The sequence below is a fragment of the Lissotriton helveticus genome, chromosome 6 (assembly GCF_964261635.1).
Source record: "Lissotriton helveticus chromosome 6, aLisHel1.1, whole genome shotgun sequence".
Taxonomy (NCBI): domain Eukaryota; kingdom Metazoa; phylum Chordata; class Amphibia; order Caudata; family Salamandridae; genus Lissotriton; species Lissotriton helveticus.
Genome location: NC_136067.1, coordinates 1,851,203,091 through 1,851,222,034, shown reverse-complemented (window position 1 = coordinate 1,851,222,034; position 18,944 = coordinate 1,851,203,091). Strand labels below are relative to the sequence as shown.

General features: G+C 46.8%; 1 protein-coding gene across 1 annotated transcript in view; it reads left to right on the top strand.

Annotated features, from left to right (window-relative positions):
- The window catches only part of LOC144761925 (spermatogenesis-associated protein 7-like), a 970,202-nt gene that overhangs the window by 138,695 nt on the left and 812,563 nt on the right, over positions 1-18,944 (top strand). The window contains exon 2 of the mRNA XM_078647121.1: positions 15,180-15,254. Within this exon, the coding sequence (XP_078503247.1) occupies positions 15,180-15,254 (75 nt within the window). The remainder of the gene's footprint in view (positions 1-15,179; positions 15,255-18,944) is intronic.

Genomic DNA, 18,944 nt, shown 5'->3' with positions numbered 1-18,944 from the left:
TAGCTTATTCTTCATTCTTTCAGGTGGGACCAATCTGTCCCATCTATACAGCAACTCATGCTTAACACACAATTCTTCTCTGACCATCCATAATGCTTTAACATTTTCATCAACACATCCTATACCTAACCACCTTTGTACCACGCAATTTTCATCAACACATCTCATACCTAACCACACTCGTGCCACCTAAGTTTAACTTGTGACAATACCGGATCAAGCTCCCAAGTTTTCTTCCACTTTTGTTTCTCAATTCTCGCTGGCCCAAATAACATTAGCAGTGCTATCCTCCTCTCGGTTACTGACAACTTGTAGTCTCGAAAAGCAATACATTACGTGACCCTGGAAGATACTCAAATATGAAATTTAAATCCTTCACCCCTCCATCCATCTGCTTCTGCGTGGAGCAGCTCTCACGCTGCCCTTGCATGAAAATAAATTGTCAAACAAAAGGTATACCGCACAAAAAGAATCTGAAAGGCAGAATAATCCATTTCTAAGTCAAGGTTTCTTTTCCAATAACAAATAAATAAGGGCATCATTACTATGCCGTTTGGACGAGCGCCGACCGGCATCGTTTTGGATACAGACTGCCCGACAAGAAGTCGGAGGTCCCGCTTCCCTAATAATGATGCGACTGCCTTTACGGCGGCCAGAAAGTGTATCTTTCCAACTGTGGCTTGTGCTGCACAAGCCACAATAGGTAATATGCACTTTCAAAACATCCTTGCACCATGTGGCAGGCACCATGCAGTGCCAGCCACACGATGCAGGGATGTTTAGAGCCACATAGCGGAGGCTCAGGGGGGGACGGGAGCCCCATAAGTCCCTTTCCTTCTGCTTTTTTTGAAATCCTTCTGGCGGTGCCTGACCAGGCACCGCCCTTATTGTTGTGAATACATTCCGTCCGTTGGGATGACGGGCTCCTTGAGCCCGTTGGAACTGCACCAGTTGGTCCCTCCGACTGCCGCATTGTAATGTGGTGGTCAGACCACAGGGGCAGATGTCGGTCAGACTGCAACCACCAGCCAGTCAGTTGCGGTCCGACCGGCATTATAATAAAACCCTAAGTGAGGAACTTTTCTCACTTTATAGGATATGGCAGTTGCCACTGAGTATTGATAGTTAGGATCATGTTTCCAGAAGAAAAGCATTTTTTTGTTTTCGTAATAACAATACTTTCTCCCCAAAAATGTCTTCCACCTCAGCTCCTAACTGGAAAATGTGTGGGCTAACCGTCAAGCAGGGGCCAAAAAAAAGAGATGGGGGCTTCTCAAAAGGAGTTTTCCCCATTCATTTTTCTATAGGAAGATGAGACAGCCCAAACAGGTGAACGGATATACACCAGATCTTGCACAAATCTAGCTCTTGTTTCAGAAAGTGTGTGATGATTTATGATTTGATGAGCTCCATTTAGTAGTTTTTGTGAATCTAAACCTCAAAAATGTATATTTCACACCGCAGAGGAAAGATCTGATTGACTGCCACCACATCAACAGTCCAGAGTCCTGGAAGAAAGGTTAAAAAAAATGCAAGGGTGCAGATTAGGGATTCCCTGACTCCTGAGTCTGGTGGGACTACCTTGGGGCCAAAAACATACTTTTTAAAAGTGTTGCTGCTATTCGCGGTAGATGAGCAAATCCACTGCAATTTTTGATCCCACTTCCCTGAGCCTTCTGCTGATCATGGGGACCATATCCCTGGGGCGATGAATATTTAAAGGTGAGGGGTCGTGCGGGGCCTCTTCAGGTCCCAGGGACCCCATTCCCTGGGGCAATTTATTATGTTGGAAAAGGGCGTGCCCCCTCTTCGACCTTAAATTAGCCCCGGGGACCTCATTCCTCAGACCCATACTTTAAAGTGTCCTGGGAGTGCACCCCAGGACACTGTGGTACCCTGCCTCTAAGAGTGTGGGCATGCACTCTCCCAGGCTGGGAACAGAAATTTGCTACTTCTCCCACCTCGCTGTGAGCAAAGGAATGGTGCTGGCAGAAGCCAGCACCCGGTATTGTGCTGGGTGGGAAACCTGCTGGGGCCACATGGGCCTTAGCGCTCCCCCTCCCGTGGTCCCCAACTTGCCTACATTTTGGCTTCCCCAGGTGGCACCAACTTACAATTTTTTTTAAATGGTGTTGGACTTGGCCATTTTTGGCTAAAGTTTCCTAAACGTTTTGCTTTCCCCCTAGACCTTTTGTCTGACATGGTGTTGCCAACTTAGATGCTTTGGACACTTTGCCACTGCTGATCAGTGTCAAAGTGCAAGTGCTCCTTGTGTAAAGTGTAATGCTAATTGATTGTCCATGATTGGTATGTTTGCCTTACTTGTAAAGTCCCTAGTAGAGTGCACTATGTGTGCCAGGGCTGGTATTGCAAATGCTACTAGTGGGACTGCAGCACTAAATGTGCCACCCACACAAGTTGCCTTAAAAAGGGAACTCAGGCCTGCCACTGCAGTGGCTGCGTGCAGTTTGTTACACAAAGACTTCAAAGACATTTAGGGGTATAATTATTAGAGGTGAAGCCACTGAACTTTGGAGAAATGGATTGATCAAGATTGAACAAAACTGAAGCTACTTCGTGGTCAAGGAAGAAACAACTGAAGAGACTGAAGGAAAGGCCTCACCCTTGTTGTGTGTTCTGGGGCTGGCCTTGCTGTTTTAACCAAGGAGAGGCTAAAGGGACTCTGCTGTGTCCCCCTGCTTGAAAGGACTTTGCTGTGCTTTGTCCTGAAGTAACTTATCCCCAAGGGCCCGAGGTGAGCTGGCTCCCTGTTGCGGAAACTCAGGAACACAAAGGTTTCCAGGAGAGTCTCAGTGACGCTGTGTGTGTGTGCTTGTTGCAGCCTGAGACCTTCGTAAGAAGTGACCTGTGATCGTGGGCACCTGGAGTCCAAGCAAGGATCAGCGACGCTGTGTGCATGTGCTTTGTGCATCCTGAGACCTTCGTGAGGATTGCCTTGTTATCGTGCACACCCGGAATCCAAGTGCGTCTCAGCGACTCTGTGTGCATGTGCTCTGTGCAGCCTGAGACCTTCGTGAGGATTGCCTTGTTATCGTGCACCCGTAGTCCAAGTGAGTCTCAGCGATGTGGTGTGCATGGGCTTTGTGCAGGCTGAGACCTTTGTGAGGAGTGCCTGGTGATCGTGCACCCGAAGCTCAAGTGAGTCTCAGCAACGCTGTGTGCGTGTGACCTGTGGCAGCCTGAGATCTTCGTAGCAGTAGCGGCCTGGACCGGCTACCCCGGAGGAGTTGAGCCGCCGGCCCGAGCCTGCCGTTGCCAGAGCGGGACCTCGAGCCAACCTCGTCAAGGGAAGATCTGAGTCCCTCTGCCCGGAAGTCACAAAGATTGCATCGGAGGCCTACGTCGCTGGTAGCAGAGAGGAGAGCAGGGTCGTGCCCCCCTGGTTGTGTGTTTCGACACCTGGGGCGGGGTGCGGGCACAGAGGGAGGCGCTCTCTGCCTCTCTAAATCGGCAGTGTGAGCCTCTGCTTCGGCTGGTATCGCGGCCCGTACTTGCCAATGGAGTGGCAGTACCGGGGCCGGAGTGCTGAGCTGCACTTTTTGTTACACCATACCTGTGTTGGGGGCAACTGTTGACAGAGGCTAACTGCGAGTCAGCAGGAGTAGCGGAGTGACCGCCTAAGGCACCGTGATCGGTGCTGGAGTGTATTACTCATTGCATTATTTCTGTATAATGAAGTACCTGTTTAGTGTATTACGCGTTGCATTATGTCTGCATAACGAACTACCTGATTAGTGTATTACGCATGGCATTATGTCTGCATAAAGAACTACCTGATTGTCGTACGACGCATTGCATTGTTTCTGCATAACGATCTACCTGATTAGCGTTTTACGCATTGCATTATTCCTGCAGAACGAACCACCCAGTTAGTGTATTACGCATTGCATTATTTCTGCAGAACGAAGTACCTGATTGTTGCGTTAAGCATTGCATTATTCTTACATTGCAAAGTGCCTGATTGTTGCATTACGCATTGCATTACTCTTACATTGCAAAAGGCCTGATTCTAGCAGTACGAACTGCATAACATTGTATTAGGACTGCAGTGGAACGTTTAGAAGTGCTAATTAATATCGCCATAATTTACAAGGACTGGCTGGCCTGACAACCGGCCAGGAGGAATATTACAAATAGGCATATGTTGGATTTATATTGTGTTGTCTTATCATATATCTTTTTATATAAATCAGTGATGTCATCAGTGATGTCACAGAGCATGTCATGAGTGTTGTAATATGTGATGTCATCGGCAGTGCATTGGGGGGCGCGAGTTATAGTTAGCTCTACTAACTATAACAGCGGAATTTCTCTGGTTTTATATGAGTGAAATGTCCAACTAACTATAATGTCCCTGAAACGTATGGTTTTTTCAGTGAATTTCTACGTTTTTTTAAATGCTAATTTCTAACTATAACGTCCTTGAAACCTATGGTTTTTTCAGTGAACTTCTAAGGTTTTTTAAATGCTAATTTCTTACTATAACATAGCAGTCGTATTTGCAAAGTGGTGGAGAAAGGTGAGCGTGGCCTCCGAACACCTCTTAGCAATCCCATTGTGTGGGATTTACTGGAGGTAACAGGAGGAGTAGTTAGCCCCCAACATCAACCTTGGGGGCCAACTACCCCTCCTATTACCTCCATTAAGTCCCACACAGCAGGATTGCTAACTTCTCATACCAGGCCACGCCCCCTTTCTCCATCACTCTGCAAACGCACCCCCTGGTGCGTGGTTAGTTGGGGAATTAATTCCCTTTGAATACTAAGGGTCCTTGGGGGCCAACTAGCCCACCAGGTTCCTCAGTATGCGCCACAGAGCTGTTTTGCAGAGAGGTGGTCTCAGGCCACGCCCCTTTTTACACCACTCTGCAAACACAGCTCCTGGCACACAGCTGCTCAGAGGATGAAGTCCACTTGTGTCCTGAGGTCCTCAGGACACAAGAGGACCTCATCGCCCCACCAGCAGTGCGCCAAGTTTGCAGAGTGGTGTAAAAAGGGGCATGGCCTCGGACCACCTCTCTGCAATCCAGTTCTGTGGTGCTTACTGGAGGTACCTGGTGGGCTAGTTGGCTCCCAGGGACCTTCAGTATTCAAGGAGAATTAATTCCCCAACTTACAACGTGTCAGGGGGCTCGTTTGCATAGTGGTGCAGGGAGGGGGTGGGGTCTCCGGTGAGATGCCGTTTAAAAAAAATACTTTTTTTAGAAGGGGGGCTGAGGGACCCCTTTTTTAACATTTTTGGGGCCCTGGGGACCCCATCCCCTGGGGCCGGCCTTTCCATTTTAAATGTAGATATTTTTTTTTTATTGCAGGGGATGTGGGCCGCGTTGCCCCCGTCCCTGGCCACTTCTGGCCCCAGTGACCCCAACCCCCAGGGCCTGGCCTCACCATTGGGGACCATGGGGGGAACCCCAATGACCCCATGGTCCTGACGGCTCCCTGCCTCCTGCGGAAGCCGGCATTGCTTTTGCACAAGCGGAGTTGCTGACATGCAGCTCCCCTTGTGCAAAAGCATTTCTGCTTTGGTTTTTGAAAGCAAGAGCAGGTTTCCTGTTCTCGCTTCCAAAAACCAAAGCAGTGTTTGCTATGACAGGGCAGGAGCCGTGCTCCTGCCCTGTCATAGCAAACAGCAATGTCACAGGCGGTGGGCACCCCGGGACATTGCAAGAGCCGGCCCTGGGGGGTGGCGGTCCCCAGGGCCATCAAGGGCTCCAGGAGGGGGTCGCACAACCCCCCTCCCAAGTGTTTAACGGACCCCCAAATTTAAATAAACAGTGCCCCGGGAAGATGGTGGTCTCCGGGGCATTGTGGGGGGGGCTCAAGCCCCCCCACACATTATTTATTTTAGCCCCGGGGAGGTGGTGGTCCCCGCGGCTTGGAGGGGCCATGTGCCCCCCGCAAATAAATTATAAAACCCCGGGGAGGTGGCGGTCCCTGGAGGTGCGGGGGCGCCTGCGGGTGCCCACCACAGAATTAAGGATTGCCCCTGGGACCTGGCGCACCCTGGGGCTTTAAAAAATGAAGCGCGGGACACCCTTGCTTTATTTTCTTTTCCATATTCGATGGGGTTTGCGCACCCAGCGCGACCCAGCCGAAAATCTTTTTTTTTTAAATGCCTTTTTAGGCCTGGGGTTCCCTGTGGGACCCCCTGAGCAGGCCTGGGGGGTCAGGGTGTTCCTACCCTGCCCCTTATTTTGTTTTTTGATGTTTCTGTTACCTTTTACCCTCTCCCTCGGTCAGAGGCACAAGATGGCTGCCAACACTTCCTGGTTTTAAGTTTTGGCAGCCACTCGGAGGCAAGCTAGTGCTCAGAAGGGCTCAGCCAATCAGATCTTACAATTCTCAAATATCTATATCTGCAACTCTTTAAATATCTCAAAAACTACTGAATGGAATTACACCAGTTAAGGCTGTAGCCGTGTCTAAAGTTTCCTATGGAAATTAACGTGGAGAAAACACGTTTTGGGAGCTCCCTTTTTTCTCGGCCCCCACTTAACGAATCACCCTGAAACTTTCCAGACAGGAGCTGACCTGAGTGAACAATAGTTTTGAAAATGTCATGAAGATTCGTCAAACTGCACCAAAGTTATTGGCAAATCAAAAAACGCTTTTCCTATGGAAACTAGGTTCTAGCTATAACTACCTACTGGTGACCGCCAGTAGGTAATATATATACACATATATATCACTATGAGCTTTTAGCACCCTGGATCCATGAGTGTGCGCTTTCATTTTACTGTGGACAGAGGGAAGTTGCACCTGGATGTCATTGCTGACATGCTCCATCGATTTTAGTGCGACAACACTGTAGGGTGAGAGGTTGCCACCCTCTTAGCATTCGTTTCCGTACTCGCCACACTATATTTACTAGAACTCACCACACTACCAAGCATGGTGTTCTCAGAAATTGTGTTATTTGGGATGCCATAAGTGTTATCACTGCTATGATTTCATATGTTATAACTTATATAATAAGCAAGGGTATAACCAGTGCATGGATAAAGAGCAAGTTATAGCTAATGTAGTGTGGCAAGTGATGCAACAAAATTGTGTACTGAGGTGTGCAACATAAAGTAAATTGAAGGTGGTGCATAATTTCTAAATGTAAATTATAAATGGTGATGCGTAACTTAAAATTTAAGTCATAACTACATTTTATAATTTGTATAGTTTAAGTTGAGTTTGTATAGAAAGAAGAACTAAAGTTTTCCTAATTATAACTTTGGTTTTAAATTAAATATTTGTATAATATGTCATTTATTCCAATAATTCACGTTTTTTTTCCTCAGTGGTAACGGGTAGCTCAATGCATTTTTGATTTTACAGCCTTTCGCCAGGATCAGTCATGTAATATCAATATTCTCAAATAAAGACATAAATACAATAAACAATTAACAAATACATTTATCAAAATATACGGACAAACTAGTCTCTTGTAAAAAAAAATAGGACATAAAGAGCAGGGCCTATTTTGTTAGGTTCAGAAGTGCATTCTTTCATATACATTCCTGCAAAGTACCATGCATCAGGGTTCAGACTAGCGCATTTCAGTGCTGGTGTCCACATCCCCACACTAAAATGTTAATCACGCAATTATAGGGCCCATAAGCACTCACGAGGTGCAGTCTGCAAGAGCTGCATTTAAAGACCAATTGCTCTGACAGTGAGTGCTCTGTGCAGCCAGGGCCGGTTCTAGGATTTGCGAGGCCCTGGGCTAAAAGGGAACGTGTGAGGCCCCATCTAATTTAGATAAGTGGCCCCTTGCAAGGAGACCATTCAGAGACACTGCGGGAGGCCCATTGTCCAGCATTTTTGCGCCCCCACAGTTTTAACTTTTATTCTACAAGTATTTCTCACACCTTCAGTCTGATAGGTGAGAGAATTGATTGTGGTCTAAAAGTTAAAACTGTGGGGGCGCCAAAATGCTGGACAATGGGCCCCCCCAAGGTGTCTGTGAATGGTCTCCTTGCAATTGAAGGAGCGTCTCCGTCTCCCTCCCCTATGCCTCCGGACACCATCCCTGAGAGGCCCAGGGAGGGGGCCCCCTCCAATGGACCTTAATTGCAAGGCGACACCTTTCTTTGAAATAGATCGCCAGGGAAACAACAGGACACATCACCAGTGCTTGGCCCCATGCTGGTGGGCTGAGTGCGAGGCCCTGTGCAGCCGCCCACGCTGCCCATGCCTAGCGCCGGCCCTGTGTGCAGCCTCACTTGTTTTCTCAGAAGTGGCGCTTGACTCTTCTTAACACTTTCTTCATATTTACATTATTTTTACATGAGATGAACTCTGGCCCCGTGTGTATGGGGAAATGATTGATATCAGCCAGAAGCTGAGCCTGAGCTTATACCACATCTCTCAGATGATAAACAAATCCGGAACCCAAAGTGTGTCCCAGGTGGATCCGGGACGGCACCAGAGTCAAATTGAGGCGTTTACAGTTCACGGCTGGCATCAGGATTGAGGAGACTGGTTCATGGGTTGTGCTCACAGTCAGGGCGGGCTTTAGGAAGTGCAACTGGTGCAGCCGCATTGGGTGCTGACCTGGAAAGGGGGGCTCTGACCTGCAGTAGAGTCCCTTGTATGTCCTTCTTTCAGGCAGCAATAAAAGTCTTGTGGTGAATGTTCCTGCTAGAGAGAGAGATCGGAGTTTCTTTTAGTGACAGTTTTGACTCGCCATGAAGGAGTGCAGGGGGTTAATATGCCTGCTGCAAAGAACAGACCTGTATTTTATGCGGATACTGAGTGGAATAGCAAAGCCAGCCTTTACCAGCACTTTAAAACAAATGAAATGTATTTGAGAGAGGGGCTACGGTGAAACCAGGGGCACTTTTCCTGGGTGGTAGTGAGGGAGTGCGAGGAGGAGGTCATATGAGGGTGGCACCAAAAAGATTGTGGGACTGGGCTACCAGTGCTAAAGTCGGCCCTGCTCACTGGGTGGCATAGAGTCAGCAGTCCCACCACTATTGACTGGCAGGCAGTCATCCTCGGATCATGATGTTTCCTTTCCCGCCCTTCTGCACAGAACGTTTGCCTTCCCTGCTGAGACCGCTGGTAACTGCTCAATGCAGGGACATTGACTCAGGATGTAATAGAGAAGTTAAATGTCCAGTGTCAGAATAACAGAGCCCTGGGTACATAGGGACTGGTAATCCTGTTTAGGGAACAGACCTACATTGTGTTCAAAACGACATTACAAATCAGGTGCAGATTGTGCCAAACATGCTAAAACCTTCCACAGATTGCTGGAGAAAACTGAACAAAAGGTCAGTTTGTGCACCCAATAATAGGTTGTATCACGCACAATTTGATTCCATGCTTATAAGTAATTAGAACATTTTGCTCTAAAGCAAGTTACTGACTACAGAAGAGTGGTGCTACTAAGCGTCTCATGGTTCCTGGAGCACAAAATATTTAAAACGTGACACCATTTAGTCCCTCTGAGTTTTCATAAAAGGCATAACATTATAATATTTCAAAATCCCAAACTGCATTTTGTGTTTGATATCCTGTAAGCAGTTACTTTACACAGAGCAGAATCATTTTTTCTTCTCTTTTAGGGATGGAGAGATTAGGTGATTTGACCAGAGTCACAGGATGTTGAGCTGGTTTGTCAGATCCAAAGTCGGCAGCTCTGACCGTAATGCCAAATACTTTCCCCACTTGAACCAACAGACACCATTGCATGCTATAATTACAACAGCTGTCAGAGGGAGCGGTAAAACAGAGAGCGAAAACAAAGGAGGCAGACAAGGAGTGTATAGGAATGAGAGCCACAAAGAGGAGTGAGTGGAAAAGAGAGCCAGAGATGGATTGACAAGGGAGAGGAAAGCACTAAGGGCATAAGAAGGAAGGGGCGAGTTAAACGGAAGGAAGCAATAAATGGAGTAGGGTGAGATGGGAGGATACCATGACAAAGGTGAAGGTGAAAGGGGAGGAGCTATACAAAAGAAGAAGAGGGTGATATTGGCGAGAGGGAGAAAGATGAAAACCTGTCCAGAAATGACGTTCAGACGAGCACCTAATCTTAAGAGCATTCTGTGCAAATCTGAATTTGAAGACAACAGGCATCCAAAAACCACATTTCTAGACAGACCACCAGGATACCACACATGCAAAAACTGCAGTATAGTATAGTATAGTTTAGTCTTTCATAGTGCATCAGAGAGGTCACTGTAACACATATATTATGCTGCCCTCAGGTATCAGACAATACATATAGTTCAATAAGGTTTAAATAGCCTCAATGCTTTCTATTTCTTGTTATATCGGCTTACCATGCTTAACGAAGTTACGTTCACAGAAGTGCCATGGTAGTGTCCCAATGTCGGTACCTGAGGGTCTAAAAGACTAAACGCCCACGATTGCTCCTGAAGTACGCTATTTTAAAAGAAGAATACTACTCAGAAATTTGCCAAATTTGAGGTGAGCATGTTTAAAAAAATTACTCGCGTATATATAGCTATGAAAAAACAAAGGGGGATTATTAAACAACAACAAATACTATGACTAAATCAATACTTGATGCAGCTCGTGTTCTAGTACACAACCCATACTGCGTAGGCGCTTTTAATGCTTGGAGCAGGTAGACCAGTCACATTACGATTGTGGAGAAGGACTACGGATTGATTTTAGTGGGATTCTCTTTATTTAGAAATAGATAGGGATGAATGCCCAGCATGCATAAACATGGCATAAACTACACAAAGATAATAACCATTAAGTGAGGATGATATTTACAATATATTGCCTTGGAGCGAGTTCCATGCCAGATTTAGAATTACGTAGCCCATACATGGTAATGCATGGTTTAGGCCACATTGATGTTGAGTCTAAAGAATATTCTTTCTTTTCTTGAACAAATATATGGCGCTTTATTAGGATAGTTGGAGATTTAACTGGTGCACGTACGTATGTTTCACAATTTACTAGCCAAGACTGACATCGGGACAGGGATCTGGACGAATGTCATCTAGAAAACTTGGTTTTACGACTCTTCAAAAAATAGGAGGATTACAATAGTATAAGACACTCCTTCACACAGATCTTGAGGGTATGCTAAATAATGACTTTTGATATTATTACTGGAACAACACAGGTGAAAAAGATTTCTTTGTTTACTTTTGCAATGGTGTTTCATTCCCTCTTTCCTTTGTTTCCTTCTGGACTTTTATTCTCTTTGAAAATATGCACTAAAATGTTCAATGATATGCACCATAAGGGTGTGTGCACTATCCAGAGATTTTGATATTAACTCTTAATTTTTGATCTTCTTTCTCTGATTTGATAGGCATGGCCTAAGGTTTTTTAGCACTTAAAAATGATTTTAAGAATAAGATGTTGTTTATGCAGGTGTCTTGAAATGTAATATAATTGAAATTAAATTATATGATTTGTTCAACAGCCTTGAAAAAGTCGTTAACCACGACGAAACACGTGTCGGCTGTATCATTTCCATGACAACTGGGCACTAAGAGCAAAGACTTACACGCTGAACAAAGTGTTTTATATTGTCTAATTTTGTATATTAAATAATTTTTTGACTACTTTAAGTCAAATATATACTTGTACTGGCAGTGCTCTGCTATTTTCTTTGTAATATCATCCAGGAATTCACCAAACCCCCCATCGAAACCACGGACATCACCCCCTCCCAGGACCTCTGTGACAAGCTCGGGTCCTACTTCCATCCGAAAATCAAGGGCCTCTCTGACCACTTCAACGACCAAACACCTAACAACAAAATGACCGCCCTCTACAGCAACACCAATGGCCTACCATATCCGCCTGGACCCCAGCCACCACTGAGGATATCACCTCGACCATGAAAGGCATCCACTCGGGAGACCCCGTGGACTCCTGCCCACAGCACGTATGCCACAGAGCCACCACCACCATCGCTCCCAAACTACGATGCACCAGCAACACCACCTTCAAGACCGGCACCTACCTAAATGACTGGAAAGGGGGCAGAAGTCAGATCCCTGCTCAAGAAACCATCAGCAGACCCCACAGACCTCAAGATCTACCGACCCATCTTCCTCCTCGCTTTCGCAGCCAAAGTTACAGAGAAGATCGTCAATGCCCAGATATCAACAGTCATCGACTGCACCAAGACCGTCCTACTCGCCGCCACAGATGACATCTGCACCCTCCTCGACCAAGGACACACCGTGGCCCTGATCCTTTTCGACCTCACGGCAGCGTTTAACACCGTTTCCCACTGCACACTCACAGCCAGGCTCCACGACGCAGGCATACAGGGACCCGCCCTCAAATGGATCATCTCCTTCCTCACCAGCAGAACCCAAAGAATCAGCCTGCCCCCCTTCCTCTCTGAACACACAGAAATCAACTGCGGAGTACCCCAAGGATCGTCACTCAGCCCCACACTCTTCAACATCTACATGGCCCCCATGCCACCATCGTAAGACACCATGGACTCAGCATAGTATCCTACGCCGACGACACCCAGCTAATCCTCGCCCTCACTAAGGCTGTATCACCACTAGACTCAACTTCCAGGAAGCAATGAAGGACGTTGCTTCATGGTTGAGTAACAACTGCCTGAAGCTCAACTCGGAGAAGATAGAAGTCCTCATCCTTGGACCCTCCCCTTCCGCATGGGACAACACCTGGTGGCCCACCACCCTCGGCACTCCTTCCACAGACCACGCCCAAAACCTCGAAAGACCTTCAAGTAGATCCCCAGAATCAAGGAAGAATGTCACCCACGCACTCATAACCAGCAGACTGGACCACGGAAAAGCCCTCTACGCCGGGATCAACAAGACTCTCATCCACAAACTACAGACCATACAGAACACCGCAGCCAGATTCGTCCTAGGCATTGCTCGACAGGAGCACATCACCCAACACCTGTGCTACCTCCGCTGGCTCCCCATAGAGAAGAGAGTCACATTCAAGATACTCACACATGCCTGCAAATACCTCCACAACATCGGACCCCAATACCTCAACGGGAGAATCTCCTTCCACGTACCTAAGAGAAATATCCGATCGACCGCCCTCGCCCTCGCCGAAACCAGGCGCATACGCAAAGCCGGGACAGGTGGAAAAACCTTCTCCCACATAGCGGCCGAGACCTGGAACGAGCTCCCAATCGACATCAGATGCGCCCCCTCCCTGAACATCTTCAGGAAGACACTCAAGACCTGGCTCTTCAACTGAACGGAGCTGCAAAACCTCCCCCTCCACTAGCGCCTTGAGACCCTCACGGGTGAGTAGCGTGCTTCAAAATCCCCTGATTGATTGATTGATTGCAGGCCCCCTTCTGAAGTCCCACTTGTAGTGTCAGACAAGTAGAGCCCCGGTTGGTGGGGCTGAGAAGGCACACTGTTGGTGCCAGTCTTGGTTTATGGCTATACCGCCAGCTCACGGGTAGCTGCACTGTCCAAAAGAGGAGCCCCGGTGACAGGAGCTCCCAAAGCACTGTTGGTGCTTATTTGTGTGCACAGCTGCCTTGCCAGTTTGTGGGCAGCTGCAATGATAGGGGGCATTTCTTTTACAAGAGAGAGACAAGGGTGAGTTGCACCCTCACCCCCATTAGAGTACGGGCCGGTGGAGGCCTCGTGACAGGAGACCCCTGACTTTGTGGGACAAGGTAATTTGGGACAGCCCAAGATGGGCCCCCGAGAGAGGACAGTTGGTCTAGAGATCACCATACATTCTGGTGGGGCACAAGGCCCTAACGTGATTTGTGCACCGTACCAGTGTTACTGTGGTGCACTGCTGATTTATGCCTAATGTGATTTGCGCATAATGTGTTTATGCTCAGTGCCACTGCCAGTAATTACTGGTTGCTTTTCTAACTGTGCATTCTAATGGTTATGACAGTGGTCCGATTGACCCTGTAATGTATATGATCCCCTGTAAAGCTATATCTAGTGCCAGGTGTCATCACAGTATACATTTGCGATGACATCCTAATGTGTTATGAGTAATACAAAGGCTATTTTATATATAACCTTGCGTGGAGTTTCTTTGGTGGTGTGCCTAGTGTGTTGCTGCTGTGTGTGTGTGTGTGTGTGTGTGTGTTGCGCAAACGCTTTGCACATTGCCTCGGGATAGGCCTGTCTGCTCCTGCCAAGCTACCAAGGGGGTGAGCAGGGGTTATCTTCGGTGTGTAGCTGCCTTGCCCTGACTAGAGTGGTGTTTTTTGCCTGTCTTTGGCGCATGCCTTAGCCAACCAGAAATCCCATTTCTAACAAAAACATATGCTGATTGCCGCTGACAAGCTCAGGTTGAAGGTGACTGGGTCCTTATTAAGTGGAAATTAAAGTGGAAAACAGACACTCTATTTTCTGTCGTTCCTCTGAGTCTTGTGACGTGCAAAGGACACATGTTGACAGTACACTATCTCAGAAAGATCATCACACAGAAATTGTCTCAATTCAAGCACCTACCTCAATGTTAGTCAGCTCTTGCAATCATGAATGAGGCGAATCCATCTGACAGTCCAGATCAAGCACCAGAAACTGTGTCATCTGTGCACAATCTGAGTGCGTTTCAACCATCTCATACCACTCAATCTGGCTGAATAGTGCAAGCGCCTCAATGAATTATTGATTAAATATGATGTGACCGTTGTTCGCACTTTTTATTTCATAAAGTGGGGGATGTGATGTCATGAGACTATGTGCGCCAAGACCCTTACGGTTCTCGGTGGGCTCAGCAAAGTATTACGTAACTGTTGGGAGAAGTTACGGTTTGGGTGTTGGGTTACCACGTAATGAGCATGCAGTGTGCGCTTGTATGCTGAGGAAGAAAGATGTCTAGTACAGAGCTCCGTGTGTGGCATATTCGTTTGCATGCTCCCAGACTGGGGAGGATGCTACAGTGAGCACAAGCTGGAGGGATGTGATTTATCTTTTCACTAAATTGAATATACTTAATGAACATCATGCACTGATAATTTACTGAGACCACAGAAATTACAAACTCTTCAGTTTTACTTATTCATCTAATATCTATGTCGTTAGCATACAAAGACATATTAAGTTGTACTTTGCCAAATTTGTAAATTAATTTGAAGAATGACCTGTGATTAGTCTCTGCTTCCAATCTCTAATAGTAGGAGTAAGTATTGCAATATTGCCAGAACGAAACAAACCTAAAATATATTTTCTATTTTTTAAGGTTCACAGTCAGCTATAATACCCAAGTATTCGATGATGGGGCCATTTAAAGGTCACATGAGCATCAAAAGCAGCCGTAAGTATCCATGATCGCTCTGTAAATAGTTACAATTGTTGTTTTGAACGCTATTGTGACCTTTTTAATTTATATGCAATGATCAGCATATGTTCTTATGGTAAAACCATTAAAGCTTCCTATTAAAATACCTTCTTTTAGCATTGTAATTCCTGTGCATAATGTTGATTTTGTGACAACTCAAATAGTGATGCTAATTTACCTCTTTGTGGCAAAAATGTAAAGGTCTTTTCCAAACTGCTTTCACATTAATAGATGTGTCAATATGTAAAATTCTGGACGCTCCATCATCTGAGACATGAACGCTCTCACTGAAACCTATTGATGCGACTAGAGAAAAGCAGGGAATGACTGGTGACATTGTGGTTGATGAATTCTATATTAGAGACTAGCTTACTGTGCTTCCCTCCTCATTCATAGCTGCCCAGTTTTCAAGGTACATGCATGATGTGCTGCTTAAGTCCAGGTTTTTTCCTTTGAATTCTGGAACTTGTTTCAGAAATAGATGAGCACGACTACAAGTTCCAGAATTTAAAAAAAACCTGGACTGGAGCAGTACATCATAAATCCCATTGGAAACTTATCAGGGCTGCTCATTGCTCTCTGTACACTTAAATTTCCACGTGTCCTGGAAAGAGGAGGGGAAAGGCAACCCTGCAATTCACTGTGTTTTGAAGATATACAGAAAACACTTTAGAAACCCATGAAATAGTTTGACATGTTAAGTACAAATCTAAAAGCCCATTTGTTTTTATTTAGGACTTGGGGCCTAATGTACAACACCACTTCGCAGTCTCAAACCAGGCAGTTCACAAAATCAGGGTGTTCTCCATACTACTCATAAATAAGGGCCAGATGTACTGTTTTTATAGTCAGAAACAGTCCAAATTGCTGTTTGCAGTTGCAAAAATATTTCTGGCCATGCACTTAACCTATTAGGGGACTTTATACAGTTTTTGCTGACTCCTAAAATGGGTTTGGCGCCTCATATTGATTCAGAATTTTGGAAACAGTGTGTAGTAGGTATCCCTTCCAAATAACAAATTGGTGTGTGATGTACCAATGTTTTGCAACCGCAATCCACTCACAAAACATTACAAAATAACTGACTCCCGAGTTGCAGTGGCAAGCCATTCACAAAAGGCGACACGTTCCCCTTTGTGAATAAACAACAGAAATGTATTCCAGGGGACCACTGCCAACTCTCAACAAACTATAAAAAAGTAAACTTCATTTTCTAAATAAAGCTCTATTTTCTTTAGGGAAAACTGGCTGCATTTTTTGAAAGAAATGTTTACTTTATTTATAGGAGATCACAGACCTGGTAGTCTGCTGACCCTAGCATGCCACTATTCCTGCGATGGCAACCTCTCATTAATCTAATCTTGAAATAGGTCAGATTGTGACCCATTCAGAATCATAATTTTATGATCCGACCTATTAATCTAGTCAGTGGAAACCTTATCTTGGAAAACAATTCACTGCTAATCTCAGATCTAAACGATTAAATTACAGATTCAGCATGTTCCTGACCAGTGACAGACAACCACAAAGAAAAATTAAATAAATATATAATTTTCCCTCCTCGTCATCTGTCGAAATTCCCCTGCACCCGGCCCCACTGCTCTTACCTGCACAGGCCGCGGCTGACCAAGAGTGAAGCCTAGTGCAGGCTCTGCAACTAGAAGTGTGAAACTATATTACATATATGCATTTGTCGTGTACTTGAAGAGGAACGCAAGAGTCTTATTTTTGGTCCCCTTAATTACTTGAAAGCCCAGACCCGGAGCAAGACCACTGACTCATTGGCCTGGAGGAACACCAAATCCACAGAAGCCCACAGCCGCCTCCAACGCCCACCATCAACTCATCAGAAAAACGAGGAAAAAAGCGTGAAGACAGAATCTCCACTCATGCACACTACAGCAAAGAACTCTTCAACATCATCAAGGAGTTCGCCCAACCCACCAGCGAGTCCACCGACATCCCTCCCTCACAAGACCTCTGCGACAAAGTGAGCACATTTTTACACCACAAAATCAAGAGCATCTACGACAACTTCGACATAGACAACCAACACACTGAACCCTCACCAACCACCCCCGACACTCTGAAGCCAGCGATCGACAACTGGACAACCCTCACCACCAAAGGCACACTGAAGGCGATGAAGTCAATCCACTCCGGGGCCCCCACGGACCCCTGCCCCCACCACATTTTCAACAGAGCCACCGACACCATTGCACCCATGCTCTGCCACATCATCAACCGCTCCCTGGAAACTGCCTCGTTCCCTGACGACTGGAAACACGCTGAGATCAGCCCCCTCCTGAAGAAACCCTCGACGGCCCCCACCGACCTAAAAAACTACAGACCTATCTCCCTGCTCCCTTTCCCAGCGAAAGTCATCGAGAAAGCCATCAACAGCCAACTCACCACATTTATCGAAGAGCACAACATCCTCGACTCCTCACAATCTGGCTTCGGAAAAAACAACAGTACGGAAACCGCCCTCCTTGCCGCAACAGACGACATCCGTACCTTACTGGACAAAGGAGAAACAGTAGCCCTCATCCACCTCGACCTCTCAGCTGCATTCAACACTGTCTCTCACCACACCCTAATACGCAGACTCCACGATGCAGGGATCCAAGACAAGGCCCTCGACTGGATCCGCTCCTTCCTCTCCGGCAGATTGCAGCGGGTCAGACTCCCCCCCTTTCCTCCCAGACCCTATACCAAGTCCCCCAGGAGTCCTCCCTCAGCCCTACGCTCTTCACTGTCTACATGGCTCCGCTCACCCCCATCGTCAGAACCTACGGACTCAACATTGTGTCATACGCAGACGACACCCAACTCATCCTCTCCCTATCTAACGAACTCAACACCACCAGACACAACTTTCGAGCAGGCATGGAAGCCATCGCCAAATGGATGAAAAACAGCTGCCTACAACTAAACACAAACAAAAAGGAAGTACTCATCATGGGCCCAAACCCAGACGCCTGGAACGACACCTGGTGGGTAAGACCTTCAAATGGATCCCCCTCGAACACAGAGAGACCGTCACTCACGCCCTGGTCACCAGCAGGCTCGACTACGGCAATGTACTCTATGCCGGAATAAACAAAAACCTCACCCGCAAGCTACTGAACATCCAAAACACCGCCGCAAGACTGGTCCTCAACCTGCCAAGCCATTGCCACATGTCCCAGCACCTGCGCACACTCCACTGGCTCCCCATCGAAGCCAGAGTAACCTTCAAGATGCTAAGCCACACTGACAAGGCCCTCCAAGACACCGGACCAGCATACCTGAACAGCCAACTCAAATTCCACGCACCCCAAAAGACCCTACGATCAGCCCAGCTCTCCTACGCCGTGGTCTCCCGCACCAGAAAGACCAGATCGGGAGGCCGCTCCTTCTCCTTCCGCGCGGCGAGTGCCTAGAACAACCTTCCGCTCCACCTCAGACAGATAACTGGGCTCTCCATCTTTGCAAGAAACCTCAAAACCTGGCTCTTCGACTGACCCCCTTCTTGAGGGACTGGAGCCTGCGAAACCCCCCCCCCTCCCACACACCCCCAGCACCTTGAGACACTTACGGGTGAGTAGTCGTGCTTAACAAACACCTGATTTGATTTGATTTGAACTCATTCGCTGCTCAGAAATTCCAAGTAAAGGATTTAAA